At 39.4% G+C, this 16931-nt stretch overlaps 1 protein-coding gene across 1 annotated transcript in view; it reads right to left on the reverse strand.

The window, feature by feature from the left end:
* Positions 1-16931, reverse strand: part of LOC121443260 (centromere protein P-like) — a 191543-nt gene that overhangs the window by 152762 nt on the left and 21850 nt on the right. The window contains exon 5 of the mRNA XM_041644953.1: positions 3175-3271. Coding sequence (XP_041500887.1) covers positions 3175-3271 — 97 coding nt within the window. The remainder of the gene's footprint in view (positions 1-3174; positions 3272-16931) is intronic.

The raw sequence follows: 16931 nt of genomic DNA on the forward strand, positions 1-16931 counted from the left end.
GTATTAATTTAAGTTGTAAGAGCTAGTTAGTCATAAGCCTGAGCTCTCAGCCAAGTATTTATAATTAATATAAACTTCAGTGTGTTTGAGAGCAGCTGTGAGACAGGAAAACCCACCTACAAACTGGTGATGTGGTTCAGAGGTTAAGAGAACCTACTGCTCTTGCATAGGACTCAAATTTAGTTCCAGCACTGACAACCCCAGTGTCAGGAACACCAATACCCACCTCCTTCTGGACTCAACTGGCAATGCACGCATGTGGCATACATACAAATGTGCAGCCAAAAATTCACATACACACTGGGCGGTGGTGGCACACACCTTTAATCCCAGCAATGGGGAGTCAGAGGCAGGCGGATCTCTGTGAGTTCGAGGCCAGCCTGGTCTACAAGAGCTAGTTCCAGGACAGGCTCCAAAGCTACAGAGAAATCCTGTCTTGAAAAACCAAAAACAAACAAACAAAAAAAACCAACAAACACATTCACATAAGATGAAAATGAGATATTTTAAAAATTATTTACACCTTACAAATATATAAAAATACATAAAAGCAAAAGACATATGTGGTGGTTTAAATAATAATAATTCCCATTGACATATATTAGAATGCTTAGTGAAACTGTTTTTTTTTTTGTTTTTTCGAGACAGGGTTTCTCTGTGGATTTGGAGCCTGTCCTGGAACTAGCTCTGTAGACCAGGCTAGTCTCGAACATACAGAGATCCGCCTGCCTCTGCCTCCCGAGTGATGAGATTAAAGGCGTGCGCCACCATTGCCCGGCTGAAACTGTTTTAAGAAGAATTAGGAGGTATGGTCTTGCTGGAGGAGTGTTGTCACTGGGGGTGACCTTTGAGGTTTCAAAAGCCCATGCTAGGCTAATTGTCTCTCTCAAGGCCTGCACCAGATGTGAGCTCACAACTACTCCAGCACCATGATGCTGGATAATGGGCCTGTTACCATTCTCTCTACCATGATATTGGACTTGCCCTCTGAAATGTAAGCAAGTCCCCAATTGAATGTTTCCTTCTATAAACTGGTCGTGGTGTCTCTTCACAGCAATAGAACACTAAGAAAACATACATAAAAGAATAGACACCTATGTTCGTGGATCTGGAAATGTTATATTATTAAGACAATAAAACAATCTCGAGATTCAATGAAATCCCTATGAAAGTATCAATGATTTTTTTTACAGAAGCATAAAAATAATCTACTCTAAAATTTATATGGATTATTTAAAACCCCATATAAACAAACAAAAAAATCTTGAAAAAGAAGCAAGAGAGTAGACTCATCTACTAACTTAAAGACTTATTATAAAAACACAATAACTCAAAGAGTATGTGTGCATGATATAAGAAATTAGAGAGCCCAGAAATAAATACATGTACACATACAAGAAAATATAACAAAATCATGAGAATTACTTGAAGGACTGCAGTATGGAAACTGCCCATGTTTCATTCTGGAGAAAGCCTTACACCTGACAAATTTTATTAAGTCAACCAAAGAGAATGCATTTAATAATAAGAAAAGAACTGAACCCAAATACAGGCAAATTAGTACTAATCTTTAAAATAACAGCCATAGGTTAGGCTTTTGAAGGACTAGAACCTTGAAATATTATTTACACTGATTCATTCAGGTTTTTGTGTGGCTGACAGCTGTTAATAACAATGCTATGGAAATAAGTAGGACCTGAGGGATTATAACACAACCAACTTTTGATTATGTCCCTAAACAATTTTTTGAAAAGCAGTCTTTAAGTATTTCCGTCAGACTTAAAACCATTACTTATGTACTAGAGATAAATCTTGATCCCACTGCCAGTGGCCCCACAAACTGCCCAAGCCACATAACTATCACCCACATTCAGAGGGCCGAATTTGGCCTTATGCAAGTTGGAGCCGGATACCTTGTTCAGCCTTGATACACTGGGGAGGGCTTTGGCTCTGCCTCATCATGATGTGACAGACTCTGTTGACTCCCCATGGGAGGCCTTACCCTCTCTGAGGAGTGGATGGGGGTTGGGGTGGGGAAAAGGTGGGGGCAGTGAGAGGAGAGGAGGGAGGGGGAACTGGCTTGGTATGTAAAATAGAAAAGATTGTTTTTTTTTTTTTAAAAAAAATTAAACAAGAAATAAAGAGCTGTGTAAAATCAAAATGAACAATGTTGCGGGAGATCCTTCCGCTCCTCCAGCCTATAGCCGCTGAGATACCAGCCCATTGGGGCGTGGTCTCTCTCCCTTTAAAAAAGCGGCCACTTCCCTCTCCTCTCTCTCTTCACTTATGGCCAGCGACTAGACTCCCTTCCTGGTTGCGCAGAGGGCTGTTGTCTGGGACGGTGATCTGTAAGTTTTTTCCCCTTTAAATAAATACCACCCTATTAATCATAATTCCAAACTGGTGTGGCATTGTTTGTGACTTACGCCTTCAGAACAAGCAAACAATTACTTCATAAAAATCAAGCGTCAATATTTATACTCAAGATGTGCAATAATACAGCAGCTTAAAGTAGTCTGACATAGAAATTACAATTATATTGCTTTGTGACAATATATAATAGGTTGTTTGAGGCAGAGTGTACATAGACTTGCTGGCCTGGAACTCACTATGTAGACCAAGCTGGCCTCAAACTCATCCTGACCTCCCTGCTCCTGCCTTATGAGTGTGGGGCTCAAATGCATGCACCACCACAGCAGGCACTATATATTCTTTACTAGCATTTCTTTTTGTTTTTTATGTACTCCTGAAAGGCTGAATTTTCAAAAATAAAATTCTCAATAAATTAACCATAGTGAATAGTCAAAATAATAAAAGTTCATAATATCAATTATCCATTGATTTATATAGAAACTTCTCACTCATTTATTACAAATAACTGCTAATTTATTAAACCAGTGACAATATTCTCCATTCTTTGAGATTTAAAGCACGTATGTAGTGCATACTATTAATCCCGGCACTAGAGAGGCAGAGCCAGGCAATGTCTGTGAGTTTGAAGCCAGTCTGGTCTACATAGTTCCATAATATCCAGACCCTGGATATTATAGTCTACATAGTCAGACCCTGTCTCAAAAAAGAACAAAAAAAGAAAGCAAACTATGAGTGTATCAACAAAATTAACACCAGCTTCATTTTCTACATATATTTAAATTTAAAATCTTCAGACTTTACCTTAAAATGCTTAAATGTGTTCTTACGATATTCATACCACTCCACAAAAAAATGTAGACTTCGGAAAAACATGAACAAATCTCTTTTTTCTTCTGCTCTGTAAGAGAAAGATGCTATGATTAATAACTAGAATGAAATGATAGGCTCACTTAACACTTATTTCTTATTTTTTATTAACGTGTTACACTAACACTAAAAATACCCTTGATGCCCTTCTATATGTTGATCCCTACACTTGTGTAAGTGTGTGTTCTGTGACAGCTAATGCTAATTGCCACCAACTACTATATTAGCCAGGAACGTCCTCAACTGTTTGAATCTATCCAACTTTCCAACCACTCAAAGGCCACATTCTCCAGGAAATCTTATTTGATGAATGCAAAATAATGTGCTTTCTGGAACAAAGTTTCCATCCCATACAAGTTCCTGAGTGAGAACCCTAGGCACAGAAGGCTGGGGCTGAATAGAAGAAAGGCCAATCACACATTAGAGGGTGGGAGCTCTGGGCTAGCAAGACTCCATGTGTGGAATACTGTAGGCATTTATATTCCCATAGCTCTTGGAATAGCTCTTGGTAGTATTCCCATTATCAATTATCATATGTTTATGATTTTAGTCATTTACTTCTTTGTAAGCTTTATTCATGATCCCTAAAAACAGTGGAACATCAGCATCAACTACCTTATCCCTGAAACACACTTCTCTGCTAAGGGAACAGAGAAGGTCCACTGCACTGGCCAGAATTAAAGTTAGCCTCTCCAAAATACACTGGGAACTAGGCAAGTTAGAATTATCTGTAAAGAAAAACTACTTTTCTGCATATACACTAAGTCAGCTGTTACTGGAATGCTAATCATACAAAGAGCAAAAGCCAGCTAATAATGCCAATATTTATGGCATCTAACCAATAAAATTTGGTTTTGTGATAAATGGTACAGAAAAGGAGCACTGTGAAAAGCACAAGTACTCTTGGTCCAGCAGGCTGCAATCGATCCTCAAAGAATACTGTGAACAGGATCAGCACCATTAAATGAGGTGACACGACAGACTGAGGTGCCACTTGTCTAGTCCAGCAAGCACCGGACCTCTGACAACTGACAATTTTCTTCCAGCCCATCACCAAAGGACTCTAGGAATAATATAGAGAAGATGAGTACCATTTGGCTTTGGTGAAGCAACACTGTGTAGAGAAGATAAATGTTGCCAGTCCACCTGGCCACCAATGGACTTTCAACCCTGAGTAGTGCTATTTATGGCCTCTGTGTTAGTAAGTTTATTTTCCCTCTTAGACTTCCTGCTAGTAAATCAGTGATAATTGCATCTCATGTGCTACCTCAAGGTATCTCTTTCTCTTGTCTATCACAGCTAGGATGTTGGCATTAGGCTTTGTAAAACCAGAAACTAGTTTATTCATTATTGTATTCGTAGCCTATACCGGTGCATAGTATCCTTACAGTACTTGTATTTTAAATTCAGATATAACAAACTTCTTTGATAAACAATTTTATAATTAATGTCAAATAAACAGAGTTGAGTACTACTATCACAACCAACTTATAAACCAGTTTCATTAATAGAGAACAATGAGAGGAAATACAACAGACTTCATGTCAAATAGTTAATATAATTGGGTATCTTTAAAGTATTTGGGGGGGGAACACCCTAAAAGCTCAAACTGTCAACTAAGAATTCTATATCCAAAAGAAATTTTCAAAAATACGGATGAAAGCCGGGCGGTGGTGGCACACACCTTTAATCCCAGCACTCGGGAGGCAGAGGCAGGTGGATCTCTGAGTTCGAGACCAGCCTGGTCTACAAGAACTAGTTTCAGGACAGGCTCCAAAACCACGGAGAAACCCTGTCTTGAAAAAAAAAATACAGATGAAGACTTTGAAACCAATAATTTAAAAAGGCCAAAACATGGTTCAAATCCGAGTCACGGCACCAAAAAAAAAAAAGAAGCCAAAACAATCTACTACAAGAAAATTATTTAGCCGGGCGGTGGTGGCGCATGCCTTTAATCCCAGCACTCGGGAGGCAGAGGCAGGCAGATCTCTGTGAGTTCGAGGCCAGCCTGGTCTAGTGCCAGGACAGGCTCCAAAGCTACAGAGAAACCCTGTCTCGAAATACTAAAAAAAAATAAAAATAAAATAAAAAATATATTTATTAATATTATTAATTTGAGACAGGATTTTTTTTTTGTAATAGCCCTGGCTGCCTCTCCCTCCCAAGTGCTGGGATTAAATGTGTGGGCCACTACTCTCAGCCACAAATTTAAAAAATAAGGATAAGATTAAGTCAGTAAAGTTAAACGGTGGGTCTCAGTAAAAAATATGCTGGGATCTTTGGTGTTCCAGCTATAAGAAATCCCTCGAGACGAGGGGGGGGGGAAGAGACCAGCTTGCTTTGGAGGGAAGAGAGAGACTGGGAGAGGGCAGAGCTTGTCTCTTAAAGGGACAGGGCAGGCCAGCATAATTATAATTATACTATAGCTGACTAATATAAAATGTCTTTCTTTGTGTGTAATTTTATTCAGTTATAGTTTGGTGGCTTTATTTTCTTTTTTGTGTGTTGTTTTATTTTGTTTTCTTGGTCAAAGGGATTTGTTGTAGTATTGGGTTTTTGTTTGTTTTTTCAGAGGGGGAGAGGATCTGGAAGGATTGATTTAGGGGAGGGGACAAGAATATGATAAAATATGTTTAAATTTAAGAACTTAATAAAAATATAATAAAAAGAAAAAAATCAAGCCGGGCGGTGGTGGCGCACGCCTTTAATCCCAGCAGAGGCAGGCGGATCTCTGTGAGTTCGAGACCAGCCTGGTCTACAAGAGCTAGTTCCAGGACAGGCTCCAAAGCCACAGAGAAACCCTGTCTTGAAAAACCAAAAAAAATTTAAAAAAAAAAAAGCAGATTGTGTATATTACAATCCCCATAGAATCAAATAAAAAAATACAAAAAATATAGCACAAAAGTGAGTGGATAAATTTCTAAGAAATATTTCAAGAGGGACATGTTGCTGCTCCCAGGCTGCACACTTGATGGTCCTGCCTGGGATACCTGAGAGGCATGTGTGGCGCAGAGAAGCAGAACTAGGGCAACAGTAGTGGTGACAGGCTTGGGAACATGCTGAGATCATATCATTGCTGAGTAGAGCTGGTCCCACTTGCTAGGAAGGCACTGGCAGCAGGGGGCAGTATTGCCCACAGGCTGCAAACACGATGAAGTTGCCTGTGGTAATGGCCGGGTAGCTGGTACTGAGGTCAGGGTACACAGCAGCTTGGAGCATTCACAGGTCCTGCTCTCAGACATTCTCAATCCCAAGATCTCTCTGACTCTGAGCAGCAACAAAATATCCAAATTGAAGTATGATTCATTTTCTGGGTTAAGTGTCCTCAAAAGACATCCATGATCCCTACTAGCAACGTCAGAAACCATGCTGTTGATGTTTGTGATCCTCAGAAACAATGTTGATGGCTGTGATCTGAGCTGTTACTGGAAACAACATGGATGTCTGGGCTGCAACTAGAAACTATGTTGATGTCCATGATCCAAGCTGCCCCCAGCAGCTATAAGCAGGGAAGCTTCTTTTGCAGTGGTATCAATGCAGACTCTTATCTGAGAAAGAGAGCCGTTGAAGGCTTCTGTACCAACCTCTCCCCCACTCCTTAAAAGAAACAGTGCAGACATGAAACTATAGAAGAGTCATTAAAAATTGTGATGAAGATGCTAAAGTGTAGCTATTCATATTTGATGGCTTCTGGTGGAGGGTGAGGGTGGGAGAAGTGTAGGGTAAAAGGGCCAGTCAAAGAAACCCACCCTGGCCCTAAAATCAGAGCCAGTGAAAGAAATATGTTCTAGCCCTGAAATTAGAGCCAAAAAGTTAAAAAGTGTTAGTAGAAGGAATATACTTTGGCTCTGAAACCAGAACCAAATCTGTACCTGCCCAACTAAGCAGAAAACCAACCAATCCCTGATCACGAGATCTAGCCAATCTGAGCTCAAGAGACTGAAATTTGACCAATCCTCACCCTGAATATCTTCTCCCTGGACTAACTTTGCCCATAAGAAGCCCTATATAAGCCCTGTACCTGTTCAGTTTGCTATCGCTGCCATTTTCTGCCCTGACAGAGGTGGCCACTCTTCTGGATTCTTCCCTCCCAATAAATCTCTGGAATGAAAGAACCGTGAGACCTTCTTTTGCCCAAATGAAGTGGAGGAGAGAAATAACTTTACTGGAGCCTCAGAAGAGCAGGGCTGTAACACTTTCCCTAGTAATAACAAAATTGTTACGCTCCAGGGGATCTGAGCAGAACTGTAATACCTTCCTTGGGAAACCACCTCCTGCCAGAACAGAGCTGTTACATTAGAGAAACCTTTTCCTGGACCAGGGCAGTAAACTGCTATGCTTACTGTGACAAGGTATTCCTTGGTTACCAACTGCCAAATCCCTTTCCATCTGAGCTAAAATGCCTACAGGGAGGACACAATTCTCTTTAAAGGGATGGCCACTGGGAGTTTGACCAGGCTCCAGTGAGTACATGGCCAACATAAATTGGACTTTTGGTGGTAGTGGTGGGGACACAAGGGTGAGAGGGAACTGGAAGGAATGGGAAGCATGTATGATCAGAGTGTATATGAAATTCCCAAGAAATTAATAAAAACACGACAAGGAGGGGAAAAATGAAATTCTTCAGTGTGATGATTTTCAGATGATGACCGAAAAATTTCATCTTCCCACGAGGACAATTCCACTGGTAAACTCTGTCTGATAGAGTTCTTGTGAAAATATGGCATCTATGTAAGGCTTCCAACATCTACTGTAAGGCTCAGTCAGCAAATTATGGTTCATTTCAGTCAAGTTCAGCTCTTGGTACAACTGCAGCTCTCTGGGGAAGTCTGAGTGGAGAAAAAGGGACTCTGTACTCCCTATTTTTGGCATCTGTCTGCTCTGATGGATGATACTGCTCTGATCACAGAGGTGCAGATAAAAGACAGGAACTTTGTGGGCAGTGATGGTGCATGCTTTTAATCACAGCGCCCTTGAAGCAGAGGCAGGTGGATCTGTAAGCTCAAAGTCAGCCTGGTTTACAGAACTAGTTCCAGGACAGCCAGGACTGCTACACAAGAGAAATCCTGTCTCAACAAAACAAAACAAAACAAAACAGACAGAAAGTCTTTAGACTTCTACTTATCCCAGCTGAAGGGGTTTCCATTGGATATAAAGGGCTAGTGAGCTTTTATGCTTCATTTGTCCTTTTCAGGATCCAGGCAAGCAGGAAAAGGACAGTTATAATATTTATAGTAGCCAGAGAGCAGAAAATAGAGAAACTCAACACAATAGCTAACTGTATTAAACACATGCACATAGACACACTATCTAGCAGCAGGTATCTACTGGGGAAAACAGAATGGCAGTTCTTCAAAAAAACTAGAGAGCCGGGCTGGAGAGATGGCTCAGTGGTTAAGAGCATTGCCTGCTCTTCCAAAAGTCCTGAGTTCAATTCCCGGCAACCACATGGTGGCTCACAACCATCTGTAATGAGGTCTGGTGCCCTCTTCTGGCCTGCAGACATACACACAGACAGAATATTGTATACATAACAAATAAATAAATATTTTAAAAAAAATTAAAAAAAAAAACTAGAGAGCCTGGAGGTGGTAGTGCACACCTTTAATCCCAGCACTCAGAAGGCAGAAGCAGGTGGATCTCTTGTCAGTTCAAGGCCAGTCTAGTCTACAGAACAAGTTCCAGGACAGTCAGGACCACAGAGAAACCACATCTCAAAAAAAGAATGAAAGAAAAATTAAAAGTAAGAATTACCATGCACACTAACAATTTCACTTCTGGGAATATGCCTAAAAGACAGGAAAACAGTCTCCTCTTAAGAGATACTTGTATACTCATTCTCATAACAATAATTAAAATGTGGAAAGGACCTGTGGAGGTCTGAATAAAAATGGCCCCTTTAGGCCCATAGGGTATGGCACTATTAGGAAATGTGTGTGACCTTGTTGGAGGAAGTGTGGTCTTGTTGGAAGTGTCACTGGTACTGGGCTTTGAGGTTCCAGATGCTCAAGCCTGGCCAGTGTGTCACTGTCTCTTCCTGCTGCCGCCTGGGAATCAAGACGTGTAACTCTCAGGTATTTCTCCTGTACCATGCATGTATGTATGACACCATGCTTCCTGCCATGACAATAATGGACTAAACCTTTGAACTGTAAGCCAGCTCCAGTTAAATGTATTCCCTCATAAGAGTTGCCCTGGTCATGGTGTCTCTTCACAGCAATAGAACCCTAACTAAGACAGGACTTCTATGTCCACTGGCAAATAAATGGATGACCAAAATATATTTATTTACATCATAATTCTATTTTAAAACAAAGAATTTCTCAAACATACTATTATGGCTCTACCTTAATATTATACCAAGAGTGTCTATATATAAAATGTACCATACATTTCAGAAATCTGCAAGAATTTTTTTTTTTTAGATTTATTTATTTATTATGTATACAGAATTCTCAGTACTCTGCCTATAGGCCAGAAGAGGGCATCAGATCTCATTACAGATGGTTGTGAACCACCATGTGGTTGCTGGGAATTGAACTCAGGACCTTTGGAAGAGCAGGCAGTGCTCTTAATCACTGAGCCATCTCTCCCGCCCAAGAATTTTTTAGTAAAGAAATAAATAACATTTAACTCGATTCAAACAGTATCCAATGCATATATATCAAAACAGCATAATTAAGAATTTTTTAATTTTTTCAATGTATCAGTCAAAATCAATTTAAATTTTAAAAAATATTGTACTAACTAAAGCCAGTCTCTACCCCCAAAAGACAAATACTTCATAATTCATGTAATGATTCAGCTACACAACATGGCCGACACTTCCGGGTTCCAGAGCCATACATATGTGGAGGGCTCTCAGGCAGAAGTGCCTAATGGCCCCGAGAATCTTAAAGGACTCCAAATGACCCACATGCAACATCTGCGTACCACGCAGGTGCATGAGCCCCTGTGCGCATGTGCTAGGCAGCCCTTAAAAGCTGGAGGCGCCATCTTCAGCTCTTTCTCTCTCTCTCTGCACACTGACTTCCACAGGCCTGTACATGCCCCCTCTAATAAACTCCTAAGTGGTTTTGTTGAATGTTCTGTGTTACCTTTTTACTTGTACCAAGTAATTTAAATTCTACTTTAATGAAATATTTGATGTACTTAAAAAAAAATCAAAAAACTTCAACGCAATGCCCATCAAAATTCTTCAAAGACCTTGAAAGAACAATACTCAACCTCATTTGGAAAAGCAAAAAACCCAGGATAACTATGCAATAAAAGAACTTCTGGAGGCATCACAATCCCTGATTTCAATCTCTACTACAGAGCTACAGTATTGAAAACAGCCTAGTATTGGCAAAAGAACAGATAGGAGGACCAATGGAACCAAATAGAAGACCTGAATATCAACCCACACATCTTTGAACACCTGATCTTTGATAAAGAAGCAAAAAATAACAAATGGGGGAAAAAAAGCATATTTAACAAGTGGTGCTGGCATAATTGGATATCAGCATGTAGAAGAATGAAATAGACCCATATCTATCACCACGCACAAAACTCAAGTCCAAATGGATCAAAGACCTCAACATAAAGCCAGCCGCACTGAAGCTTATAGAAGAGAAAGTACACTTGAATGCATTGGCACAGGGAACAACTTGCTAAATATAACCCCAGCAGCACAGACACTGAGAGAAACAATTAATAAATGGGACCTCCTGAAACTGAAAAGCTTTAGTAAATCAAAGGACATGGTCAACAAGACAAAATGACAGCCTATAGAATGGGAAAAGATCTTTACTTACCACACATCAGACAGAGGTCTGATTTCCAAAATATACAAAGAACTCAAGAAATTGGACACCAAAAGATCACATAATCCAATAAAAAAAAAAGAGTACAGACCTAAACAGAGAACTCTCATCAGAGGAATCTAAAATGGCTGAAAGACACTTAAGGAAATGTTCAACATCCTTAGTCATCAGAGAAATGCAAATCAAAACAACTCTGAGATTCCATCTTACACCTGTAGGAATGGCCAAGATCAAAACCACCGATGACAACTTACGCTGGAGAGGTTGTGGGGAAAAGGGAACACTTCTGCATTACTGGTGGGAATGCAAGCTGGTACAGCCCCTTTGGATGTCAGTGTGGCGATTTCTGAGAAAATTAGGAAACAACCTTCCTCAAGACCCAGTAACACCACTTTTGGATATATATTCAAAGAATGCTCAATTGTGCCACAAGGACATGTGCTCAACTATGTTCATAGCAGCTTTGTTTGTCATAGCCAGAACCTGGAAACAACCTAAATGCCCCTCAACTGAAGAATGGATAAGGAAAATGTGGTACATTTACACAATGGAGTACTACACAGCAGAAAAAAATAACGACAACTTGAACTTTGCAGGAAAATAGATGGATCCAGAAAACATTATTTTGAGTGAGGTAACCCAGACACAGAAAGACAATGATCACATGCACTCACTCATAGGTGGTTTTTAAACATAAAGCAAAGAAAACCAGCCTACAAACCACAATCCCAGAGAATTTAGACAACAATGAGGACACTAAGAGAGACTTACATAGATCTAATCTACACTGGAAGTAGAAAGTAGAAAAAGACAAGATCTCCTGAGTAAACTGGGAACATGATGACCTTGGGGGAGGGTAAGGGTGAGGGGAGAGGCGGGGAGGAGAGCAGAGAAAAATGTAGAGCTCAATAAATATCAATAAAAAATGTATAAAAAAAACAAACAAAGTAGAATGGCAATAGTTAGTACATGGTGGAAATGTAGAAAGGAAACAATAGGGTTGTTTTGTTGTTATTTGTTTTTTAAAAATTATTTTGTCTGCTGGGCAGTGGTGCCATACACCTTTAATCCCAGCACTTAGGAAGCAGAGACAAGTGGATCTCTGTGAGTTTGAGGCCTGCCTGATTTACAGAGCTAGTTCCAGGACAGCTAAGCCTACAAAAAGAAATTGTCTCAAAAAAACCAATAAATAAACAGCTGGCGGTGGTGGTGCACACCTTTAATCCCAGCACTTGGGAGACAGAATCTTTCAGATCTCTGTGAGTTCAAGGCCAGCCTGTTCTACAAGAGCTAGTTTCAGAACAGGTTCCAAAGCTACAGAGAAAACCTGTCTCGAAAACTCAAAATAACAGACAGACAGATAAAAAAAAAAAAAAAAAAGGAGTTCTGAGTAAACAAATTACTTTCCAAAGGATATACACTGAAAAAGAAAACCAGTGAAATGGATTAATTTCTTCAATATGGCACATAAAGCAAGGAGACAAGATTTATCTATTTTCCATCAACCAAGTAAGCAAAAAATAAACACAACAACAACGACGAGAGAGAGAGCGAGAGAGAGAGAGAGAGAGAGAGAGAGAGAGAGCATGAGTGTGTGAGCTAGTGCTGGCAGTGGTGGCACACTCCTTTAATCCCAGCACTTGGGAGACAGAGGCTGGCAGACCTCAGTGAGTTCAAAGTCAGCCTGGCCTACAAAGTTAGTTCTAGGATAGCCAGGGCTGTTACACAGAGAAATTCTGTCTTGAAAAACAACAACAACAAAAAGAATTGTCCAGAGTACACAGATACCCAAACACCAACCTAATGAAAGTAATGTAATTTTTAAAAGAACTTTAGAAATATAGTTCTTTTGTACTTATCAAGATTACTATTATTATAGCATGCATAGCTTTCAATTACATATAGAGTGTATGGGGGACTCTTAGCACAGTAGAGTTGATTACAATGTATCCGTTTTTCCTAGGGAAAGTCCAAATGTTAGCAAATGTAAAACAGATGCTATGGATTGTTCACAAAATGTTGGCAAAAACATTTCAATTTCAACTAAAGTGGTCAGAAAACCAAAGTGATTCCAAATGTCTCCTTAAAAACAAAGCAAAGCAAAAGAAGAAATTCTGAATTAAAAACTTTACAAAGCTCTCCTAGAAATCAATATGCTAGTAATTATTTCACTTAAATATTATCATTCACTCTCATACAGTGTTGGTGTTGAATAATAGTATGATCATCTCGGAAAACAGTTTGCAATTTATTATAAAGTTAAACATGTCAAACATAATCCTTATATGAGTCATGATTCCAACTTTGCTTACTTGTTCTAGGGAAAAGAAAATTTACACTCACCAGAAGTCTTGGGATGCATCCTACATGAGTGAGGAGTATGAAGGATACATTCCAAGGCTCCTAGTGAAAGCCTAAAATCAAAATAATATCAAATCTTGCATGTACAAAGTTTTCATTATATATATATATATAACATAATAAAGCTAAATTTATTAAGCAAGCACACTGAGACTAATAGAAAAATTACACTTCAGTGAAAGGTTATTATTGTGGATAATGGAAATATAGTGTCTCTCTTGAAATAGTAAAGTCAGCTATCATATAATTTATAAAAACAGTTTATATTAGACTTATGTATTTTATATTAGTGTTTGGCTACATGTATGTATGTGCACATGTGCATGACTGGTATCTTCAGAGATCAGAAGAGGGCATGTGATACCCTAGAACTGGAGTTACAGATAGTCATGAGCTACTATATGGGTTCCTAAAATCAAAACTGAGTCCTTTGAAAGGATAAGAAATGCTCTTAAGGGGGCTGGAGAGATGGCTCAGTGGTTAAGAGTACTGCCTACGCTTCCAAAGGTCCTGAGTTCAATTTCCAGCAACCACATGGTGGCTCACAGCCATCTGTAATGAGAGCTGGTTCCCTCTTCTGTCATGCTGGTATACATACAGGCAGAATACTGTATACATGATAAATTAATAAATCTTTTTAAAAAAAGAAATGCTCTTAACCTCTGGACCATCCTTCTAGGCCCTACTATACATTTTACCAACATGATACATATATAATTCTAATATGGTATATTCACAAAACTCTGAAAACAGCACAAATGTGCTTTGATGGGTAAATAGGTAAATTTTGGCTTTGCCAGGAGTTAAAAGTTGCAGAGTAACAGTACAAAGAGTTTGTGTGTACAGGTGTTGCTGGAACAACGCTTTTCTTTTTTTTCTAAAATAGGGTCTCATTACATAGCCTAGGTGTCTTAGGTTTTTATAGAAGGTCTATTCAGGCTTAAAAATGTATGTCTAGCCTCCTTGTCTTTGCCAACTTTGTTGGGCTTCAGCTATTTGGATAAATTGAGTCATATAAAATTTTTGTATTGATAATAGGAGGAACTTCAATTGAAAAATTGTTGTTTTGTAAGGCTCACAACAACAGAGATAAAACTACAAAATTCTTTTCCCAAGGTCAGGTACTCAGATAAAGCTCCCACTTCCTCAGGGATTTGGAGAACATTCTTAGTCCCTAAAAAGGGTGTCACCCTCCTTATCTCTGGAAAAATAAACTTGTGGCCCTTCCGGTACCTGTGGTTGTGGTGCCTTAGAACTTGTCAAGGGCAATGCTAGCTCCTGGGCTCTCCTCCTGCTCCCATTTCGGCAAGGAATCTTTTCCTTGTTGACTTTCCTTGCCTTCTTTTTTTTTTTTTTTTTGGTTTTTCGAGACAGGGTTTCTCTGTGGCTTTGGAGCCTGTCCTGGAACTAGCTCTGTAGACCAGGCTGGTCTCGAACTCACAGAGATCCGCCTGCCTCTGCCTCCCGAGTGCTGGGATTAAAGGCGTGCGCCACCACCGCCCGGCCTTTCCTTGCCTTCTAAGGAGGCAGCATTAACAGTTGCAAACAAATTTGTTCTGTTCTTACCCTCAGAATGACTAGTTTAGTTTATTAGCTTCAACTGAAAATCACTATTTTTAAGGCTAAACCTGACAGAATGTAAAGTTCTAGTCTTATAAAAGCTGATAACGTATTATAGACTGATAGGAAATACAAGTTAATTGTCATCCTTAAAGCACTGATATAATTACAGGGATAAATCTTATTTAGTTCCCTGTATATGTTTTTAAAGTCAAGCTTAAAACAAGTACTTAGAAACAAAGTTTGTCTAATCAGATAAAGCTAGGCAGTCCTCAAATACTTCAGAGATCTGCAGAATATGGCATTTAAAATGGTGATTAAAAAGCTTATATTAGACAGAGACTCCCAGATCTTAGCATTGACCTAAGGTTCCACCTGGATTATGATGATGCTGACAACTGGGCAAGATGCCCTAATGCAATACCTGCTTCCAGGATCTGGCCTAGACTGTGTACAAACAACAGGATATTGTAAAATTGATTGTACCACTTTTGCCTGGACAAAATAAAGTTGGTCTTTTCCAAGCACCTCTTCCACAGGAAAAAAAAATTACCATACATGCTTGGCTAAGACAACTGTTCTGATACTTCTATTTCCAATGCTATGGAGACCTGGGTATGGCTAACTATAATGGACTAGTCCCTGTCATTTTTAATAGATTCGGAAGCAACTTGGTCTGTACTCAGGTATAATTTATTTATCCTTCTGGGATCTCTGTAAGTATTGACGACTAGGCTAGCAAACTGTCAGCTTAGCAGCAACAGGCATCCAAATCCTTCCACAAGGCTATAGCTAGATTGTTAGCTCATTTTATATATAAAAATCAAACCTTGCTTTTTCTAAAGCTGCTAGGTCTCTTGATTTAAAAAATGGTTTAAGATACCACCATTTGGGTAATTTATTTTACTTGTCATGTTGGTAATAAACTGTATGGGTGTTTCTTATCAGGTCAAAGACATCACTGTCCAATCCATACCTGGCTCTCTGGACAGCAGAAAAAAATACATGCTTCTAACCCAAATCTATAGTTTTTGCTAGGACTCAAAGGTATGAGTCTATTCCTGCTGTTTTACAGATACCTGTTATCTGCTTTTTTCTATAATATGGATTTCAATATGGGCCTGAAAGTTTCAAATATTATTTTCCTTTAAGTACATAAATTTTAACTTCTGTTCCTAGTTTGAACTTGTCTCAACAAGTTTCCACTTGGCTGGCAGACACATGTATGCATCAGTTGCTGACTACAACCTGCTCTAAATAATTGCGAGCCCTGGACTTGCTAAAAGCTGATGTGGACCAGTCCAGCCCATGTAAATGCTCCCCATCTCTTCAACAGAGTCTACGAACCAGATGCTTCTAATAAATACCTCATTGTCTGAATTCCTTCTTTGCTTTTGACTAGCATTTCAGCCTTCTTGGCCCCTGACAATGCCCCAAAGTCAGCAGGAAGTAGTTATAGGAAAGAACACACTGTCCTGTGCTCCCTGGTTGAAAAGCTAAGTCAAAAGAAAACTCCCTTACATAGGGGACAAAATGACTACCTATAAGGCCCATTGACATACTATGAAAATAGGCTCAGAACTGTCAATTGATGGATTTATGAAACAAAATAACTCTGCAATAAGACACTTGACCTTTTTTATGCAGAATCAAAGAGGTATTATATGGCCTTATAAAACTATTATTCCTATATAAATCATTCAGGATTATAATCTGACTGCACTCAAAGATAAAAAGCTACAGGGCTTTAAGAATGACAATTGATGCGAATGTCACTGCCCTAGAAAAATCTGTAAGCTAATGGTACTGAGGTCCCAATACCACCCCCTATTCCCTAGGCAAGCAGGACCCATGATTGGGTCCTGTCATTGATACTTGTGAAAAGTGGGGAATATGGAGCCCAGGGCAGCCTGGTCACACAACTGCCAAGGCAAGCAGCACCAGGTTCTAGAAAAAGCCATAAGC

Source organism: Microtus oregoni, unplaced genomic scaffold (assembly GCF_018167655.1).
Source record: "Microtus oregoni isolate MIOR12 unplaced genomic scaffold, Mior012 000103F_ref0000194, whole genome shotgun sequence".
Classification (NCBI taxonomy): domain Eukaryota; kingdom Metazoa; phylum Chordata; class Mammalia; order Rodentia; family Cricetidae; genus Microtus; species Microtus oregoni.